The 19,727-nt window shown below is 44.5% G+C and overlaps 1 protein-coding gene across 1 annotated transcript in view; it reads left to right on the top strand.

Annotated features, from left to right (window-relative positions):
* Window positions 1-19,495, top strand: part of BDH2 (3-hydroxybutyrate dehydrogenase 2) — an 81,136-nt gene extending 61,641 nt beyond the window's left edge. Inside the window, exons 8-10 of the mRNA XM_044276561.1 lie at window positions 4,927-4,985; window positions 5,071-5,163; window positions 18,656-19,495. Of these exons, the coding sequence (XP_044132496.1) occupies window positions 4,927-4,985; window positions 5,071-5,163; window positions 18,656-18,709 (206 nt within the window). The 3' untranslated portion in view covers window positions 18,710-19,495. The remainder of the gene's footprint in view (window positions 1-4,926; window positions 4,986-5,070; window positions 5,164-18,655) is intronic.
* Window positions 19,496-19,727: the final 232 nt, after the last annotated feature.

The raw sequence follows: 19,727 nt of genomic DNA, 5'->3' as shown, positions 1-19,727 counted from the left end.
AGCCATGGAGTAACAAATGAAAAGGCTGCTTCAGGAAGGGGTTAACTAAATTCGTCCACAAAGCGAGGGAAGGAGTTCTTCTCACATGATACAGCCAATCGTCATCCTCCAGCACTTCAGGCAGGCAACCCACCGGGTGGTCTTACTGGGACACTCACACAGGAATTATGTGACCTCTTTCAAGAATCTTTGAATTACAGGGTGGCCCTCGAAAAAATTGCCCGCCTCCAATATCTCCAAATCAAACTGCCGAAAAGTGACTCTGTCTTAGTTGTCCATAGCAACCAATCAGAGCTCGGCTTTAATTTTTTTCATAGCTCTGTAGGAACTGAAAGCTGAGCTCTGATTGGTTGCTATGGGCAACTAAAACTGATTTACTATTAGGCAGTTTGATTTGGAGATATTGGAAGCAGGCTACTTTTTCATGGGACTCTTTTAGAGAGCATCTGCCATGATCGGGTTGTCCATGGCACAATAAAGAGTTCTGCAACTTTCTTTTTTTTTTTTATCAGATAATTTTTATTTGATTTTTCTGAAAATCACAAAAAAGCAAAAGGAAGACATACTGTACAGCATACATGCAACAGTTGATGACAAAAATACCATAGCATTACAAGATCGGGCAGATAGTTACTTACATGAGTATCCCAAGTAACATAAACCATGGTACAAGAAGCACATAAAATCATGTAGTCTAGTTACAAAGTATACCTGGTACAGAACCACATTTCCCACCCAATAATTTATAAACAGGAAACCAACCCTCCCTACCCAACTAAAGCCCAGTACCCCCCCCCCCCCCCCCCCCCTTACCCGAGCGATGGAGTGGATCCATACTCCAAGAGTTCTGCAACTTTCTAATATAATTTGTGAATAGATTCCTCACTATTTTCAAGATCTCTATTTTATTGGGTTTTTCAGAATTGGAGGAAGTGAGTGATACAAGGTAAACATACACTATACATGCGTTACAGATAACCGAAGGTGCAGTAGCATAATTATTAGACACTAACTTTTCAAAAATATGTCATATCAAAAGTTTTGATTGGTGGCAGCCTGAGTGCTGAGAACCACACATCTTGAACGAAGGGAGAGAAGTGCGTGCATATGACGCTCTCTCTTCTCGCTGCACGAGACAAGCTCCATAGACGTCTATGGGCCTGTCTCGATTCCATCCTCAGCAGCGCTTCTCTCCTCTAATTTTAGAGATCAGTGGGGTCTCTGCATTCAGCCCCCCATCGACCAAAACTTTTTATATGCCTCTATGACATATCAAAAGTTTTTGGAAAAGTTAGTGACACTACAGGGAGTGCAGAATTATTAGGCAAGTTGTATTTTTGAGGATTAATTTTATTATTGAACAACAACCATGTTCTCAATGAACCCAAAAAACTCATTAATATCAAAGCTGAATATTTTTGGAAGTAGTTTTTAGTTTGTTTTTAGTTTTAGCTATTTTAGGGGGATATCTGTGTGTGCAGGTGACTATTACTGTGCATAATTATTAGGCAACTTAACAAAAAACAAATATATACCCATTTCAATTATTTATTTTTACCAGTGAAACCAATATAACATCTCAACATTCACAAATATACATTTCTGACATTCAAAAACAAAACAAAAACAAATCAGTGACCAATATAGCCACCTTTCTTTGCAAGGACACTCAAAAGCCTGCCATCCATGGATTCTGTCAGTGTTTTGATCTGTTCACCATCAACATTGCGTGCAGCAGCAACCACAGCCTCCCAGACACTGTTCAGAGAGGTGTACTGTTTTTCCCTCCTTGTAAATCTCACATTTGATGATGGACCACAGGTTCTCAATGGGGTTCAGATCAGGTGAACAAGGAGGCCATGTCATTAGATTTTCTTCTTTTATACCCTTTCTTGCCAGCCACGCTGTGGAGTACTTGGACGCGTGTGATGGAGCATTGTCCTGCATGAAAATCATGTTTTTCTTGAAGGATGCAGACTTCTTCCTGTACCACTGCTTGAAGAAGGTGTCTTCCAGAAACTGGCAGTAGGACTGGGAGTTGAGCTTGACTCCATCCTCAACCCGAAAAGGCCCCACAAGCTCATCTTTGATGATACCAGCCCAAACCAGTACTCCACCTCCACCTTGCTGGCGTCTGAGTCGGACTGGAGCTCTCTGCCCTTTACCAATCCAGCCACGGGCCCATCCATCTGGCCCATCAAGACTCACTCTCATTTCATCAGTCCATAAAACCTTAGAAAAATCAGTCTTGAGATATTTCTTGGCCCAGTCTTGACGTTTCAGCTTGTGTGTCTTGTTCAGTGGTGGTCGTCTTTCAGCCTTTCTTACCTTGGCCATGTCTCTGAGTATTGCACACCTTGTGCTTTTGGGCACTCCAGTGATGTTGCAGCTCTGAAATATGGCCAAACTGGTGGCAAGTGGCATCTTGGCAGCTGCACGCTTGACTTTTCTCAGTTCATGGGCAGTTATTTTGCGCCTTGGTTTTTCCACACGCTTCTTGCGACCCTGTTGACTATTTTGAATGAAACGCTTGATTGTTCGATGATCACGCTTCAGAAGCTTTGCAATTTTAAGAGTGCTGCATCCCTCTGCAAGATATCTCACTATTTTTGACTTTTCTGAGCCTGTCAAGTCCTTCTTTTGACCCATTTTGCCAAAGGAAAGGAAGTTGCCTAATAATTATGCACACCTGATATAGGGTGTTGATGTCATTAGACCACACCCCTTCTCATTACAGAGATGCACATCACCTAATATGCTTAATTGGTAGTAGGCTTTCGAGCCTATACAGCTTGGAGTAAGACAACATGCATAAAGAGGATGATGTGGTCAAAATACTCATTTGCCTAATAATTCTGCACTCCCTGTATAAATGTCCATACACTTGGTCCTCCATACCTACATAAAAATGAAAACATGAAAAAACTGAAAAGAAAAAGGGAACATACATCTAGATTCTTGGGTAAGTGCCCCCTCCCTTGCTAGAAATTGAGAAATTTGTATCAGATATAAGGTATGGAACAAACAATTACTGCTTTAATATCTGCTAGTTGGCCCAACTGATGGACATGAAAACCCTGAAGGCTTGGCTTTAGGTGATCTTTAAAGGGAACCTGTCACCAGGATTTGCGGTATAGAGCTGAGGACATGGGTTGCTAGATGGCCACTAGCACATCCACAATACCCAGTCCCCATAGCTCTGTGTGCTTTTATTGTGTATAAAAACCGATTTGATACATATGCAAATTAACCTAAGATGAGTCAGAGCTTGAAAATATGACTCTTCGGTGGTCACACAAGTAAGATATGACTCTTTTATGTTAATTTGCATATGTATCAAATCTGATTTTTTACACAATAAAAGCACACTTTGGGGACTGGATATTGCGGATGTGCTAGGGGCCATCTAGCAACCCATGTCCTCAGCTCTATACCCAAAATACTGGTGACAGGTTCCCTTTAAAGCCTCCAGTGCCCCCATTTAAGGCCTCGGTGAGTTACCATTGTGTCATGGTAAATGGGACTACAGCATCTGCTATATAAAGGAAATGTGTCACCAAAATCTGCCAGTTAAAACCAGATACTTACACATCTCCTATTTTTGTAATTTTTGTTTTTATTTTCTGATTTGGAGATTTTTTTTAATTCTATTTACTGAACATGATTATGGGAGCGGCCATCTTGCCTGAGTTGTTCTTAACAGCATTTAGAAATCATTAAAGGGGTTATCCAACGTCTCTGGTGACGCTAGGGAGGCTCGTCCCCGCCTGTCATTGGCTGCTCCTTCCCCCGTCACCGGATGTTTTCATCCGTGTAGAGCAGAGGTGCACAACCTTTTCTGGTTGGGGGCCACATTGTCAACCTGAAACAATTCCAAGGGCCGAAAATAATCTTTAAAGGGGTATTACCAAGTGAAATACTATATTTATGGCATATTGAACATACAGTATATATTCTAAATGTCTAGTTACACTTCTAGTACTCCCATCTAATGGGAGAATACATGAAAGATTCATGTGAGCAGCCACAAGACATAGACATACATGTCTGCTACCAGATGGCTGGGGGCCGCATAGAATGGTATTGAGGGCCGCATGTGGCCCCCGGGCCGCAGGTTGTGCACCCCTGGTGTAGAGGAAGAAGCAGCGGCAGCAGTGCAGGGACCAAGAGCGGCCCCGGGAGCGGGGTAAGTATATTACCTGTGAGGAGCCCGGCACATGGGAGAGCTGTTAGAGAGGTTGCTTTATGGCAGCCCCATAGACACAATGGTCAGAAGACTACCTCTTTGACTTCTATGAGAGAGTTTTCTAGGCATGCTCTGTGACCTGTGCAGAGGTCAGGAGGGAGCAGATAAGCTGTGAAATCACCCATTGTGAATGGAGGATCCTGTGTTGTCTGTACACAGAGGTGCTGTCTGTAAATCTAATCTAAGGCAGATATACACTATTGGGCATTTATTATGAGACATTACACGGGTTAGGGTTTATCAGTTTTTGCAGCCCAGTGTTCAGTTCAGGGGAGACATTTGGGCTGCTGCCTTATTTGGCTCACTGTCAGCAAGCAGAGGTCTTGGAAAATATGAGGAATTAAAGCACAAAGTATATTAGAAAATTGCATTCAACATTAATGTTTTATACACATATCGCTGGTCTATAACAGGCTGAGAGGTGGGTGCTATGTGGGCATCCTGGATGCTTCCTGTTCATGTGGCCAGATTGAAATAAAAAGCTCAGTCACTACTCATTCACGGGGCAAATATGGACTGTGTCCTCTGATACTTTATAAAATTGTTACCAAAGCTGGATTAAGACTTTAACAGTGTTGCTACTTTCTGTGTAATTACGTGAAGCCTAAAATGATGATATCATAATCTGAGAATTATAATGCTTCAAACATGGGCATTAATATATAGGTATATATATTTAGGAACCGTGGATACACCTTCTTTGAGAGAGAGGATCCAAGCCAGACCAAACCCTGAACAGGTAAGGACATGAAATAGTCTGTTATTTCTAGCTGCAGTGCTACATGTGTCGATGCTATCTCATCGTGTTCCCGTCATTCGACCAGGCTTTAAAGGATTTTCTTGCGAGACAAAAGACTGGAAGAATGGCCACAGCAGAAGAAGTTGCCCATCTGTGCGTATACCTCGCTTCTGATGAAGTAAGTCCTTAAGTCATGTTTCTAGACCTAGACAGTTGTGAAAATAGACTTCCCATTTTTTTGGAGCTATTGGTCCATATTGTCTAACAAGAGATGCCTGAAGATTGGACTATGGAATCAGACCGTTCAGCTTATACTCCTCTCATTATGAAAGTCAAAAAACATTGAAACCCTCTAAATTCGGAGGCCAGTGGGAGCCAGGTGGTAAATAGCAGTTACTGGCAGCGGGCATCCTGCCTGGTGCCAGTTCTCTCAGTTGTATCTGCATTCTGTAGGTCTTGCTGTTTCTAGGGGGTCATAAAGAATGCCCTTGTCTGTGCCGTACTTATGATGGAGGCACGGCACACAACTTCTTGGAGGCTTGTGATGCACGGGATCCTGACACTGAACTATAGCCACAAGAAGGAGGAGGTGGTAACTGCATATAGATGTATACAGCTGTCATTGTGTTTAACCTCTTAACGCACTATGACTTAAATGTGCGTCATGGATTGCCATACACTAAGGCACCATGACTTACAGTTACATCATGAAGTTCAACAGCAGGAGCCCCATGGTAATTGATAGCCAGGCTCCTGCTGTAAAGGCTAGGATCAGAGAAACCTTGGATCCTGACCTGTAAACCCCTTAGATGCCATGGTCTTTATTAGCCACAGCATCTAAGGAGCTTGACAGAGGGAAAGGATGATTGTGGGGTGCAGATGGGTTACCATGGCATCTGAGTGCATATCAAAAGGCCCTTAAAGGAGTTGTGCAGGCAGTATATATTGATGATCTATCCTCAGGATAGGTCATCAATATCTGATCGGTGGGGGTCTGACACCCCTGCTGATGAGCTGTTTGAAGAGGAGGCAGTACTCCATTCAAGCGGTGCTTACTGTTCATTACACTGCCTCCCTTGCAGTCGTGGCATAAATTAATTACAAGTACTCGCTCCATTAAAATGAATAGAGCAAGTACTTGTGATTACACTGCATTTCCAAAATGACGGGCAGTGTGATGAAGAGGAATAGCTGTCACATGGAGCGCCACCTCCTCTTCAAACAGCAGGGGATACCGGGTGTTGGACCCCCGCTGAGGATAGGTCATCAATATAAACTGCCTGCCTATTAGACCATGCCAGAAGTGACACTGACAGGAAAGAATGCATTGAAATACTACAAAGAATGATGCGTGCGATCAAATGATCAAGGCTTCAATTCCCCTAGATTAAAACAGTAAGCAATAAAATTACATATCGGACATCTCTGCAATAACCGTGATCCATAGATTAAAAGAATCATATTATTTACACTGCATAGTGCATGGCATAAAATTAAAATGGTGGATTTGCCCTTTGGGGTCTAGTAATGGGATAAAAAATGTGCAAAAGTAAATTTTTAGATGCGTAAGTTACAGATACAAAACATTTAATAACAGTTATAAAATAATAAATGCAATGCAACAATTAAAAAATTATATAAAGGTGTCCAAAGGCTTTAAATCTGTAAAGAAAAAATCAAGGCAACTGGACGTACTGTAGATTTCTTGAAAACGTTTCACTCGTTCTTCCAACAAGCTTTCTCAATTCTGAGTGACTGTACAAAAATTCTGGGAATAAATATGTAACTGAATCCACATCTGGTAATTATACCCAGCATTGGGTCAAAGGTGTTGATGCCATTATCCTAATTGGAGTCAGTAGGTGATAAAGACTTGCTGTCTTGACCCAGAAAAGGGTGTCAAGACAGCATTGTATGTGGCAGACAATAGATGTCTAACCCCCCCCCCCCCCCCCCCCCCCCCCCCACATCTATTCAAGCTTGGCTTCTCCATTTTTACGTAGATGGCCTCCTTCACGCCTCGTTTGTACCAATCGGCCTCCTTATTCAAAACACGTACTTGACTGTCTTCAAAGGTGTGACCTGTTCCTTTTACTTGTAAGTACACGGCTGAATCTTGACCAGAGGTTTTGGCTCTTCTATGCTGCGCCATACGCTGATGTAGTTGTTGTTTTGTTTCGCCGATATACAGTTCTGAGCATTCCTCATTGCACTGGACTGCGTACACAATGTTGTCCATCTTGTGTTTAGGCATTGGGTCTTTGGGGTGAACCAGTTGTTGCCTCAGTGTGTTTTGGATAAGGAGGCCGATTGGTACAAACGAGGCGTGAAGGAGGCCATCTACGTAAAAATGGAGAAGCCAAGCTTGAATAGAGGTGGGGGGGTTAGACATCTATTGTCTGCCACATACAATGCTGTCTTGACACCTTTTTCTGGGAAGTCTTTATCACCTACTGACTCCAATTAGGATAATGGAATCAACACCTTTGACCCAATGCTGGGTATAATTACCAGATGTGGATTCAGTTACATATTTATTCCCAGAATTTTTGTACAGTCACTCAGAATTGAGAAAGCTCGTTGGAAGAACGAGTGAAACGTTTTCAAGAAATCTACAGTACGTCCAGTTGCCTTGATTTATTCTTTACAGATATATACCATGACCTGGATAAATGAGAACCTTCACAGACAAAGACTTTAAAGGGGTTGTCTCGCTTTAGCGTAGAGAAAGTTTGTACCAGGCACTTAATAATGTATTGTGATTGTCCATATTGCTTCCTTTGCTGGCTGGATTCATTTTTCACATTAGACACTTCTCGTTTCCAGGAGTTACAACCGCCCTGCAATCCAGCAGCAATCCCTTAACCGCACAAGGCTTCCTCCTCTCTCCCTTAACGTCACTGTGAAGCATCTCAGAATCTCCTGTATTACATGGGAATAAGCCACTCGGCCTCTGATCTTCACAAGCGTAGGTCACAGCGCCTGCGCAGAACATATCCCTGAGGCAGTAGCCCACAAAAGGAAATGTATTGTGCAGGCGCTGGAAGCACAGCATAGGGTGCTTGCACAAGATTTTGAGATGCTGACATCAGGGGAGAGGCACTTGGGAGCCATTTTTCAGCAGAATAAAAGTTTTTCTCGCTCATATCATTGGGCGACATAGGAGACCATTGGGTATAGCTGCTGCTGCCACTAGGAGGCGACACTAGGCAAAAAAATGTTATCTCCTCCTCTCAGTTAATCAGTTTTAGCTTAGTGTCGATAGGAGGCAGACCTCCCTGCTTTGCAGGGCGTCTTTTATTATTTTTCCTTTTTCCCCCTTTAGGTACAGGAAACAGAGACGCCCGGCCTCTCTGTTTTCCCGGGGAGGAAGGCCGGTGTCGGTTCCCCTCACCGCCCGACCTCCCCAAAGAAGGCATGGGGTCACCTGCATTGTTGCAGTTCCCCCTCCACTCCAGCCTCACTACTACCACCTCAGTGCTAGTGGCTGAAGAGGTGACCCTGCTGGTACCCCGAGGGGGGGGGGGGAAATCGGTGAGTATTGTGAACACAGGGTGAGTATAACCCCCTCCATCCACCTCCTCCCCCAATCTCTCACCTCCCCTCTCCATTCCTCCCATCTCCACCCCTCCATTTCTCGGCCAAGTGCTGTTTTTCTACTGCATTCCCTCCCGGCCCGGGTTCTCGCCTTGTGACTCCTCCCCCTCTCTCCACCCCCTTCCTCTGGGGCCAACCGGTACCATTTCCCAGCGGTCACATCCCCTCCTGGGTTGACCGCTGAATCCAGCTACCAGGTGTCGACTACCCACGTCACAGGTCTCCTCGGTCTGGGGTTGGGAATCCCACGGCCGTTCTTCCCGGCCTTCTGTTCCGGCTGGAAGTCCTTCCGGTCGGTCCGCGCCTACGCAAGACCCCAGTTTTCGAATACACGACTATATGTTTATATTAAAATAAATAGTAAGTTACCCTGGCACATCATGTGCTGAGTGTGGTGTCTGTTGCAGAATTAACCCCCTCTAAGGTGGTGCATGAGCGCTCCCCTTCATGCGGTTCCCTGCAACAAGTCCACTGGATGTTTTTCGTGCAACCCCCCTTCCACGGACACGCACTGGTGCTGTACATCCTGTCGCGTTCCCCCTTCCTTAAGTGGAGTAGTTGCACTACCACTGGTTGCTGTACATCCAAATTCCCCTCCTCCCCTAGATGGAGTAATGGCACTACCAATGTATACCGTATATCCCATTATATGACCTTCCATCCATAGACGGACTAATTGCACTACCCACGTATACCGTACATCCTGTCGTGTTACTCACTCCTCGGGTAGAGTAATTACCACTGGATGCCTCACACTCTGTAGCATTGCCCCCCTCTCTTAGGTGGCATAAATGCACTACCACTGTATACTGTACAGCCTGTCGCATTACCCCCCTCCATAGGCGGCGAAATTGCACGACCACTGCATACTGTACTGCCTGTTGCAGTACTTCCCTTCGTAGGTGGCGTAATTGCACAAACACTGGAGACGGCACAGCCGGTCGCATTACCTCCCTTTCATAGGTGGAGTAATTGCTCTATCAGTGGATAGTATATCCTGCGTTACCTACTCCCACAAGTTCAGTATTCACATGAACGGGTGAAGTAATTGCACCACCATTGGATACTATGTCTACTATGCCACAGCACCAGATGCTATATTTCCTATCATATTCTCCCACTTCCACGGGGGTGTATGCCAAGAGACGGTACCTACTATTACCCGGTCCTCCCCCACAAGCGGAATACTGGATACGGCAGCTCCTACCGCATTACCCCCTTCGTTTTTGGTTGTTGGTTTTGAGTGCTGACATGGCAGTCCCTGTCCTCCCAGGGTGTATCCCCACAACACCGCTTTAAGTCCCGGTGGGACTCCACACTACATGATTGCTCATGATACTCAACACCTTCTTAGGTGATGTATCTGCCCTAGAAAAAAATTTGGTGGTTACTACCAAGCTAATTGAATATTACACTGCCTCTGAATACTGTTTCCACTTCTAGCTCTCCTCCTTTTCAGGTGGCGTATTTAGGCTAGCACTCAATTCCATGGCTACTACTGTATGTCCTCTTCCGCAGGTGGAGTAGTTGCGCTAGCACTAGAGATTGTAGCTACTACTGTAGGGCCTCCTTCCCAGGTGGCGTGTCTACACTGACATTGGCTTTTGTGGCTACTATGTTATAGCCTCCTTCTCAGGAGGAGTATTTACGCTAGCGCAGCACCGGCTCCAGGTTCATGTGGGCCCTTGGGCGATAAAGTCCAAGTGGTCCCCCTTGTGGCATTTTGCACGGCGCTTACATCAATGAAACTGCATGTATTATAGATTAAATACCTTACACAGAGCATTCTACAGAGCGGATATATGTGAATCAGTCCTTATGTGCCTACTTTTATTTTCTATCCAGTGTTTCAGTCCCTCAGGTCTATTCACAGATATGTGCCCGCTCACAGTAGATATGCCAAGATATGCCCCCTTTATAGTAGATATGCCAAGATATGTGCCCTCTCACAGTAGATATGCCAAGATATGTGCCCCCCTCACAGTAGATATGCCAATATATGTGCCCCCTTCACAGTAGATATCCCAAGATATGTGCCCCTTCACAGTTGATATCCCAAAATGTGTGCCCCCTCACAGTAGATATGCCAAGATATGTGCCCTCTCACAGTAGATATGCCAAACTATGTGCCCCTCTCACAGTAGATATGCCAAGATATGTGCCCCCCTCACAGTATATATGCCAAGATATGTGCCCCCTTCACAGTAGATATCCCAAGATATGTTCCCCCTTCACAGTAGATATCCCCAAATTTGTGCCCCCTCACAGTAGATATGCCAAGATATGTGCCCCCTCACAGTAGATATCCCAAAATGTTCCCCCTCACAGTTAATATGCCAAGATGTGTGCCCACTTCACAGTAGATATGCCAAGATATGTACCCCCTTTACAGTGGTTATGCCCAGATGTGCCCCTTCACAGGAAGAGGTTTGAAAAAACAAACAATAAATCCTCCTCGCCTCAATCACCTGGCTCCTCCTATGATCTGCGCTCCCCATCAGCAGCAGCAGAATACTGTGACACATCTCGCTGCTGTGTAGGAGGAGCAGAGGCTGATTCCCAGCCTGTCCCGCTCCTCCTCCTACACAGATCAGCAGGACCATGTGTGAGGACATCGTGCTGCTGCTATGGAGCTCTGGCAGCTCAATGGTGGAGTGGGGAGCAAATAGTTCCCTGCTTCAGTGGCGTGCCTACGGTGTTTGGAACCTGGGGCGGGTTCTTTCTCTGGTACCCCTCCCCCAATACTTTAAAAAAAACGTGTACCCCCTCACAGTAGTATTGCCCTTAGAGTACAACCTTCATAGTAGTTATGTACAGATGTGTGGCCGCTCACAGTAGCTATGCCCACATTGTGCCTTCACAGTACTTATGCCCTCTCTGTGCCCCTTTCACAGTAATAATCCCCATTGTGCCCCCTTTCACAGTAATAATCCCCATTGTGCCCCCTCCATAGTAGAAATGCCCTCTGTGCCCCCTCCATAGTAGAAATGCCCTCTGTGCCCCCTCCATAGTAGAAATGCCCTCTGTGCCCCCTCCATAGTAGAAATGCCCTCTGTGCCCCCTCCATAGTAGAAATGCCCTCTGTGCCCCCTCCATAGTAGAAATGCCCTCTGTGCCCCCTCCATAGTAGAAATGCCCTCTGTGCCCCCTCCATAGTAGAAATGCCCTCTGTGCCCCCTCCATAGTAGAAATGCCCTCTGTGCCCCCTCCATAGTAGAAATGCCCTCTGTGCCCCCTCCATAGTAGAAATGCCCTCTGTGCCCCCTCCATAGTAGAAATGCCCTCTGTGCCCCCTCCATAGTAGAAATGCCCTCTGTGCCCCCTCCATAGTAGAAATGCCCTCTCCATAGTAGAAATGCCCTCTGTGCCCCCTCCATAGTAAGAAATGCCCTCTGTGCCCCCTCCATAGTAAGAAATGCCCTCTGTGCCCCCTCCATAGTAATTAAGCCCTCTGTGCCCCCTATATATTAAAAAAAGAAAGAAAGAAAAACACAGTAACTACTCACTTTGTTACTCACAGTCCTCTTTCCTGCAGGCACAGATCGCAGCACAGTGTGGGCGGATCTTATGCAGATTACCGGGCTGCAGGCTCCGCCCACACAGGTCGGCAGCACGATCCGTGCCTGCAGGCTGAATGGTGGAGCAGGGAGAAGTCTTCCTGCTTTTACCGTCCAGAGTGTGGCTGGCCAGAAGGAGGGGAGGAGCACGGGGAGCTGAACCGTGAGTGACAGGACCCAGCTTCCTGCGCTCAAGCAATGAGAGCTTCCATCTGCATTGATGGAAGCGCTCATTGCTTCTGGCAGCTGTGCTGTGGGCCCCCGCAGGAGCTGTGGGCCCCGCCACTTGCCCTGGTATGTCGGGTGCTGACGCCGGTCTTGCGCTAGTGCTACATATCATGACTACTACTGTATGGCCTTCTCAGGTATTGCCCTAGCTCTTGTTTCGGTGGTTACTAGCTGTTTGGGATTCTTCTCGGGGAAGGATGTGTGTTAGCACTCCATGCCATGGCTCCTACTGAACAGCGCTGGGGGCATCTGTCTTCCATAATACTTGACCTTAGGGAGCGTTTCCTTTTTAAGAAGAGATGTATGCTGTGATCCTTACCTTTTTGGAGTGTATCTGCTCTCTCTCATGTATTGTAGCCTACTCTCCTTTAAGAGTGCAGTTGCTCAGTTTCCTCAGGCTGTCTAATGCCAGTCATGATATGGTCCTGGTTCCAGCATCACTTGCAGTCTTCCTTTTGTCCAGTGGCGGAGGTTGTTTTGGCTGCACTCTTCTGCTGCTTTGCTCTCTGCTACCGCTTTGCTCTCTGCTGCCGCATGGCTGGGATGCTTTTGATCCCCGGGTATACAGTCTTCTCCTTTTAGACTACTCCCCATTTGTCTATGGTTTTTCATTTCCTTCCTCCTGACTAGTTCCCGTTGTGGCTTTTTGTCCCCCTTGGCCATCCCATATCTCTGTCTTGATGAGTGATCAATCATATTCCATACTTTTTAGTCTCTTCTCGTGCTGGATTCTTTACAAGGGAGTGGCTATTCGCTATTTTATTTTACAAGTTGGTCCACAGGGTCTCCTCATGTACCTGGGAGATCCCTACAGGACTAGTTCTCTGCCAGTTGCCCAGTAATTCATTCCAGTTTTCCCAGTTTTTTCCTGGGTTGAAGTATCCCATCCTGATGCTTACACATTGGGTAGGGTCGTGTCTGGCTTTTCCTGTTGCTCGTTCGCCAGGTCTCGTGCATACCCAGATTCTACAGGTTCATTTCTGTTGAGTAGACACCCCTCGGTTTTCTATGGTGCCTATTGCCATGCAAGACAGCAATTCTGTGGTCCTCGTTATCTGGAAGTACCTTCCGCACATCATCTTCAGTCGTCAGACATGCTTATCCTTCTTGTGGATATTATGGGCTGCTATGCACATCTTCTGAAGCCTCTTGAGCCCCCGGGCTTCTTTTAACTAGGTTTTCCTTTTTTTGCCCAGTCTAAGACGCCGTGCGTTCTACGCTCTCTGGCTGGTCTTCCTGGTTCATGCTCCTCCTGCCTTATTCAGGTTTCCTGTGCATCCTTTCCCCACATTTCTGTGTGGGGTCTTATGACCGGCCTTAAATTTGTTCTAGTCTGTTATTCCCTCCCCATGGTATTGCTTTGCAACGTCCCATGGTCTCCTGCGTCCCCCAATGATACGAGTGAGAAAATCCTATTTTAACATATGTTTAAAGTATACAAAAAAAATGTATACTTTAATGGATGCCTTAGGCTACTTTCACACTGGCGTTTTAGCTTTCCGTTTCTGAGATCCGTTTAGGGCTCTCACAAGCAGTCTAAAACGGATCAGTTTTCCCCTAATGCATTCTAAATGGAAAAGGATCTGCTCAGAATGCATCAGTTTGGCTCTCTTCTGTCTCTATTTCCCTTTGGTGTCCATCTGACTAAACTGAGCCAAACCGTTTTCTATGACACAATCTGGCACAATAGAAAACTGATCCGTCCTCCATTGACTTTCAATGGTGTTCAAGACGGATCTGTCTTGGCTATGTTACAGATAATACAAACTGATCCGTCCTCCATTGACTTTCAATGGTGTTCAAGACTGATCTGTCTTGGCTATGTTACAGATAATACAAACTGATCCGTTCTGAACAGATGCAGACGTTTGTATTATCTGAACGGATCCGTCTGTGCAGATGCATGACGTATCCGCACCAAACGCGAGTGTGAAAGTAGCCTAAGGGCTCTTTAACACTTGCGTTGTTCTGTTCCGGCATAGAGTTCCGTCGTTGGTGCTCTATGCCGGAAGAATCCTGATCAGGATTATCCTGATGCATTCTGAATGGAGTGAAATACGTTCAGGATGCATCAGGATGTCTTCAGTTCCGGACCGGAACGTTTTTTGGCCGGAGAAAATACCGCAGCATGCTGCGCTTTTTGCTCCGGCCAAAAATCCTGAAGACTTGCTGCAAGGCCGGATCCGGAATGAATGCCCATTGAAAGGCATTGATCCGGATCCGGCCTTAAGCTAAACGTTGTTTCGGCGCATTACCGGATCCGACGTTTAGCTTTTTCTGAATGATTACCATGGCTGCCAGGACGCTAAAGTCCTGTTTGCCATGGTAAAGTGTAGTGGGGAGCGGGGGAGCAGTATACTTACAATCCGTGCGGCTCCCGGGGCGCTTCAGAGTGACGTCAGTGCGCCCCACGCGCATGGATGACGTGATCGCATGGATCACGTCATCCATGCGCATGGGCCGCTCTGACGTCACTCTGGAGCGCCCCGGGAGCCGCGCGGACTGTAAGTATACCGCTCCCCCGCTCCTACTATGGCAACCAGGACTTTAATAGCGTCCTGGCTGCCATAGTAACACTGAACGCATTTTGAAGACTGATCCGTCTTCAAATGCTTTCAGTTCACTTGCGTTTTTCCGGATCCGGCATGTAATTCCGGCAAATGGAGTACACGCCGGATCCGGACAACGCAAGTGTGAAAGAGCCCTAAGATTGATGCCATACAGTGGCATATGTTCACCATAGAGTTCTGTTGTAAAAAAAAGAAAAAGTATAGGTCAACGTATACATTTTTATTTTGTTACCAAACTTCTGAGGGGCAATGCTGTTAGTTAGATTAGTGACAATGATGTGACTCCCTTTAACTTTTATGAAGATGCAGTACATCCATTATGTTTTTCTGTGGGGCCTTATGATATCTTTATGTTGATCACGTGTGGTTATAAAGAGAGAAGTGGGTAAAAAAACTGATTTGTTGGAAATTATTATGGGTTCTTGTAAAGGAACTTATGATTAAATATCGCCACTTTGGAGTTGTTTGTTGTATACAACCTGGAACATGTGGTAAAACATTTTTAGAAAAGTTTCCTGTGTGAGGTGATTTTTTTTATTTTTTTTTATTTTTTATTCCCATTATAATTTTGGTTAATATCATAATAAGAAAAGTCTGTCAAAATTTCCAGCAACCTTGAAAAAGAATATTGTATGTGAAGAAATGTATGTTTATGGAGTTACTTGCTGTCACCTTGTGCTGGGTTGGTGTGTCGGACCCTTAAAGGGTTGACGTTGTACGTGTAGTTCTATCTGTAGGCAACAGGTTATAGAGCAGAAGGAGCAGCACAGATTGATATATAGATTTGTAGACACAAACCCAGTGATGCCCACAACCGTAGCCTGTTAATTGAATGAAAGAGAGCCTTTCCTGTATGCACAGTCCTACAAAGATGGAGGTCAGTTGCTGAAATGGACCACCAATGTATTCTTGGGCACAGGAAGAGCAGAAATTGAAATGAAAGGAATACAAGTTATGCTATATCTGTGTATGAATGTGCATACTGGAAAGGCTCTCAAATAGTGTTGGGCGAATCGAGCTTTAGATCCTAGATCCAAAGTCAATTCGCTCAGAACTGTTTAAATGCTATACAAATGTAATTCAAATGTATGGGCTCCTGCGAGGAAAATTTGTTATAACTTCAAATGCATGCAGGACTACTTTGTCTGGTAAAATGACTCGCAAATGGAAACCTCATGGATCCTATTATAGTCAATGGGTGCAATTATGTGCTGGATCTGGGACGTCTGTTATTTTCATTGTTCTGCTCCTAAAGAGGGTAGAAGGCAGGGTCAGAATGGCCCACCAGAGGATCCTCGGATGGACCCAGTCTCTGAAGCCAAAGTGGGCCCCAAAGGTCCCACTTGTGACTAGGGCCTATTTCCTTGGTTTCAAAACCTATGAGGGTACGGCCACATGATCAAGTTTCCTGATGCCTTTTTAGAAGCCAAAATAAGTAGTGCATCCTAAAAAGAGATTAAAGGGGTTGGTCACCTTTAGGGGTATGGGAGGTAAAACCTGCTAAAATTAAAATGAAATTAAAATGTTAAAACGTTATTTTAATTATAATTTAAGTTTTTTCAGTTTCATCGAGTGTCTGCAAAATGCATGCCAAAATTAAAAACTAAATTCAATTTCTCCTTTTGAATTTTCTTTACCAACTCCAGTGTGGGTAATAAGTGTCAAAAATAAATGTAAATCAAATAAAATAAATGAGCCTTTTTCATTTTAAATTTCCACTTTGTCAATTAATTCTCCTATAGTGGGTTTTTCATGTTAAAATCATAAATCAAATGAAAACACCAAGTAGAAGCTGAAAATGGTAGATTAACGTTTTAATTTCATCTCTTGCAGGCATTTTCCCTGCGGAAAGTCAAATGAAAAAGAAAGCCCATCTTAATTTTCATTTTAACGCTGTACTAACATTCAGATTCATTTAAATGAGCAGTAGTGGGCGTGGTGCAGCAGGCAATATGTTGTTGTTTAATTCCTGACTGACCAGACAGTGACTCTGTATGTATGTCAACTAGAGGGCGCTGTGCTTCTCCACATTTCCAACAGCTAACACAGGATCAAGTTCATCATTCCAATAGATGGCGCTGTGACAGTGAAATCTTAGTACTCTGCAGAATGCATAGGATAAGATTATGAGTGTAATAGATGGTGCCCTCTTTTTGAGGAGTGAATTATACTAGGATTATGAGTATATCATCAACTGCAACAGGAGTTGCTGTTTAAATTTTTGCTTCAGGCACTGCAAAGGCTATGTGCTCCCCTGACCCTGCAGGGGATTGACCCCATAGATGCTGCAGGTGATTGGGCACCATGGCATCTAGGGGGTTAAAAGGGCAGCAGAGTTGATGATATAATCATAATCCTAGTATAATTCACTCCTCAAAAAGAGGGCACCATCTATTAGACTCATAATCTTATCCTACGCATTCTGCACAGTGCTAAGATTTCACTGCGCTGTCACAGCGCCATCTATTGGAATGATAAACTTGATCCTGTGTTAGCTGTTGGAAATGTGGAGAAGCACAGCGCCCTCTAGTGGACCTACAGAGTCACTGTCTGGTCTGTCAGGAATGAAATAACAGCATTTTGCATGCTGCACCACGCCCACTACTGCTCATTTAAATGAATCTGAATATTAGTACAACGTTAAAATGAAAATTCAAATGGACTTTCTCTTTCATTTGACTTTTGGCAGGGAAAATGCCTGCAAGAGATGAAATTGAAATCTCAATCTACCATTTTCATCTTCTACATGGTGTTTTCATTTCATTTTCAAAACCCACTATAGGAAGAGGAGAATTAATTGACAAAGTGGAAATTTAAAATGGAAAAGACTAAATAAATTTGACATTTATTTTTAACACTTATGACCCACACTGGAGTTGGAAAAGAAAATTCAAATAGAGAAATTGAATTTTCTTTCTCATTTTGGCATGCATTTTGCAGACACTAGATGAAATTAAAATGTTAAAACGTTATTTTAATAATAATTATTTCAATTTCATTTTAATTTTGGCAGGTTTTACCACCCATATGGGGGGGAGGGTGTTATCAAGTCACCCTCTTGAGCAGACCTGCAAAGGAAAGCATATTTACCTGCTACCCGGCGGTTGGTCCCAATGCCTTCGCTCCCCTGACCGCAGCGGTGATCTACTCCCCTTGTGTCATGTCATTTGGTCAAAGCGGATTTTGACAGTGGGGCACGTGAGTGAGGCAGCCGAGGCCGGGGAGCAAAGTAGCCACGACCAATCTCCGGGAACAAGCAAATATGCTTCCCTTTGCAGGTCTATCCAGTAGGGAGGTTGGCCAAAGGTGGCAACTTCTGGTTTTTGGCTTCCAAAACTGTATCGGGAAACCTGAACGTGTGAGTGTACCCTTAGACTTTATTGACAATATAAGGGTAAGGCCCGGAAAATTTCCTTTGGTTGGCCCAAGGAGATTGTATTTTTGTGTATGCTAATATAGTATGCTCTGTATTATGATAGGCTGTTACTAAAATAAAAGTTATGCCCTAACAGGCTATCTGTAAGGACAGCATTGGGATCTGTTCTAGGTTCCCAGGAATGACAGTAAGGGGTCCTTGGTCCTCGATTGCGTTACTTGATTTTTTTAGACATGTGAATTAGTCATCTGATATTTCCTAGGTTTTGCATTTTGTTATATTTCTTGGGATCGCATAGTATTACATCTAAGATGAATGTTCTTTTTTTTCCTATCTTTTTAGTCCGCTTACGTTACTGGTAATGCGCACATCATTGATGGCGGCTGGAGTATGTAAATCGTGTCACATGAATTTGGTAACGGATGAACCTCTTCACCAGAAATCAGCAGAAATAGAACATAGTTTAAATCTAATGTAAATGCACACACAACAATTATTTTTTTTTACCTGAAAATGCTTAAACTTTCCTCATATCTGTACACAGGCTTATAAATAATAGATCCTTGGCGCCTTAACCTATGCCCCGATCATAAAAAAACAAAACTCTTGCATGTCCACTACCCCGTTCCTGGCTGCTTCCAGCCCCCACAGGACAAGGAAGTGACTTGGTCTCGTGACCACTGCAGCCAGGCATAGGCCTCTGTGGCTTAAATGGTACAACGCTGCTGTGTCAAAGCGATCAAGTCAGTGTGTCCACTGAGGCCTGTTACTGGCCTTAGCAGTTGTGGGACCAAGCAGTTTCCTGGTCCTTCGGGGACTGTAAGCAGCCAGTAATGCAGCAATGGTGACACTACTGGCAGGTGGGTGGGGATTTTATATTTAAGGGCACAGGTTAGAACCCAGAGGTTGTCGGCTTCAAGGCTGGAAATCCCTTTTAAAGAAATACATATCGGAAATAAATTGCGATTTTTATTTTGTGTGTGTATAAAAAGACCTAAATCTTTGACTTTGTGCCTTTGTAATTTACAGAATGATTACTTCTAATATCTCATTTATAGTACAAGTTCCTATGGGTGATTACATTTCACTTTGGTTAAACAAAAGTAGACCAATGACAAAGTCCTATCATTTTACACGACCATGTCGTTTAGTTGGAAGAATAAAAATGATGATTTTCTTGTCTGATTGCTTTCCTTCTCTCTGCTTATGGCGGATTTTGGCTACCTACACACGGGTGCAGGTTTACAAACTGAAAGTGCGTGGGGATTTCTGTGCGTTTCCACATGTTACTTGCAGGTTTTGTTGCGGATTTGATGTGGTTTTGCAGATATCATCCTTGAATTGCAAAGGATGAAATCCACACCAGATATCGCACAAACTATTGACATGATGCAGATTTCAAAATCCACACAGC

Source organism: Bufo gargarizans, chromosome 1 (assembly GCF_014858855.1).
Source record: "Bufo gargarizans isolate SCDJY-AF-19 chromosome 1, ASM1485885v1, whole genome shotgun sequence".
NCBI lineage: Eukaryota > Metazoa > Chordata > Amphibia > Anura > Bufonidae > Bufo > Bufo gargarizans.
Note: the sequence above shows the minus strand (reverse complement) of the source record. Positions and strands in the feature narration are given on the sequence as shown.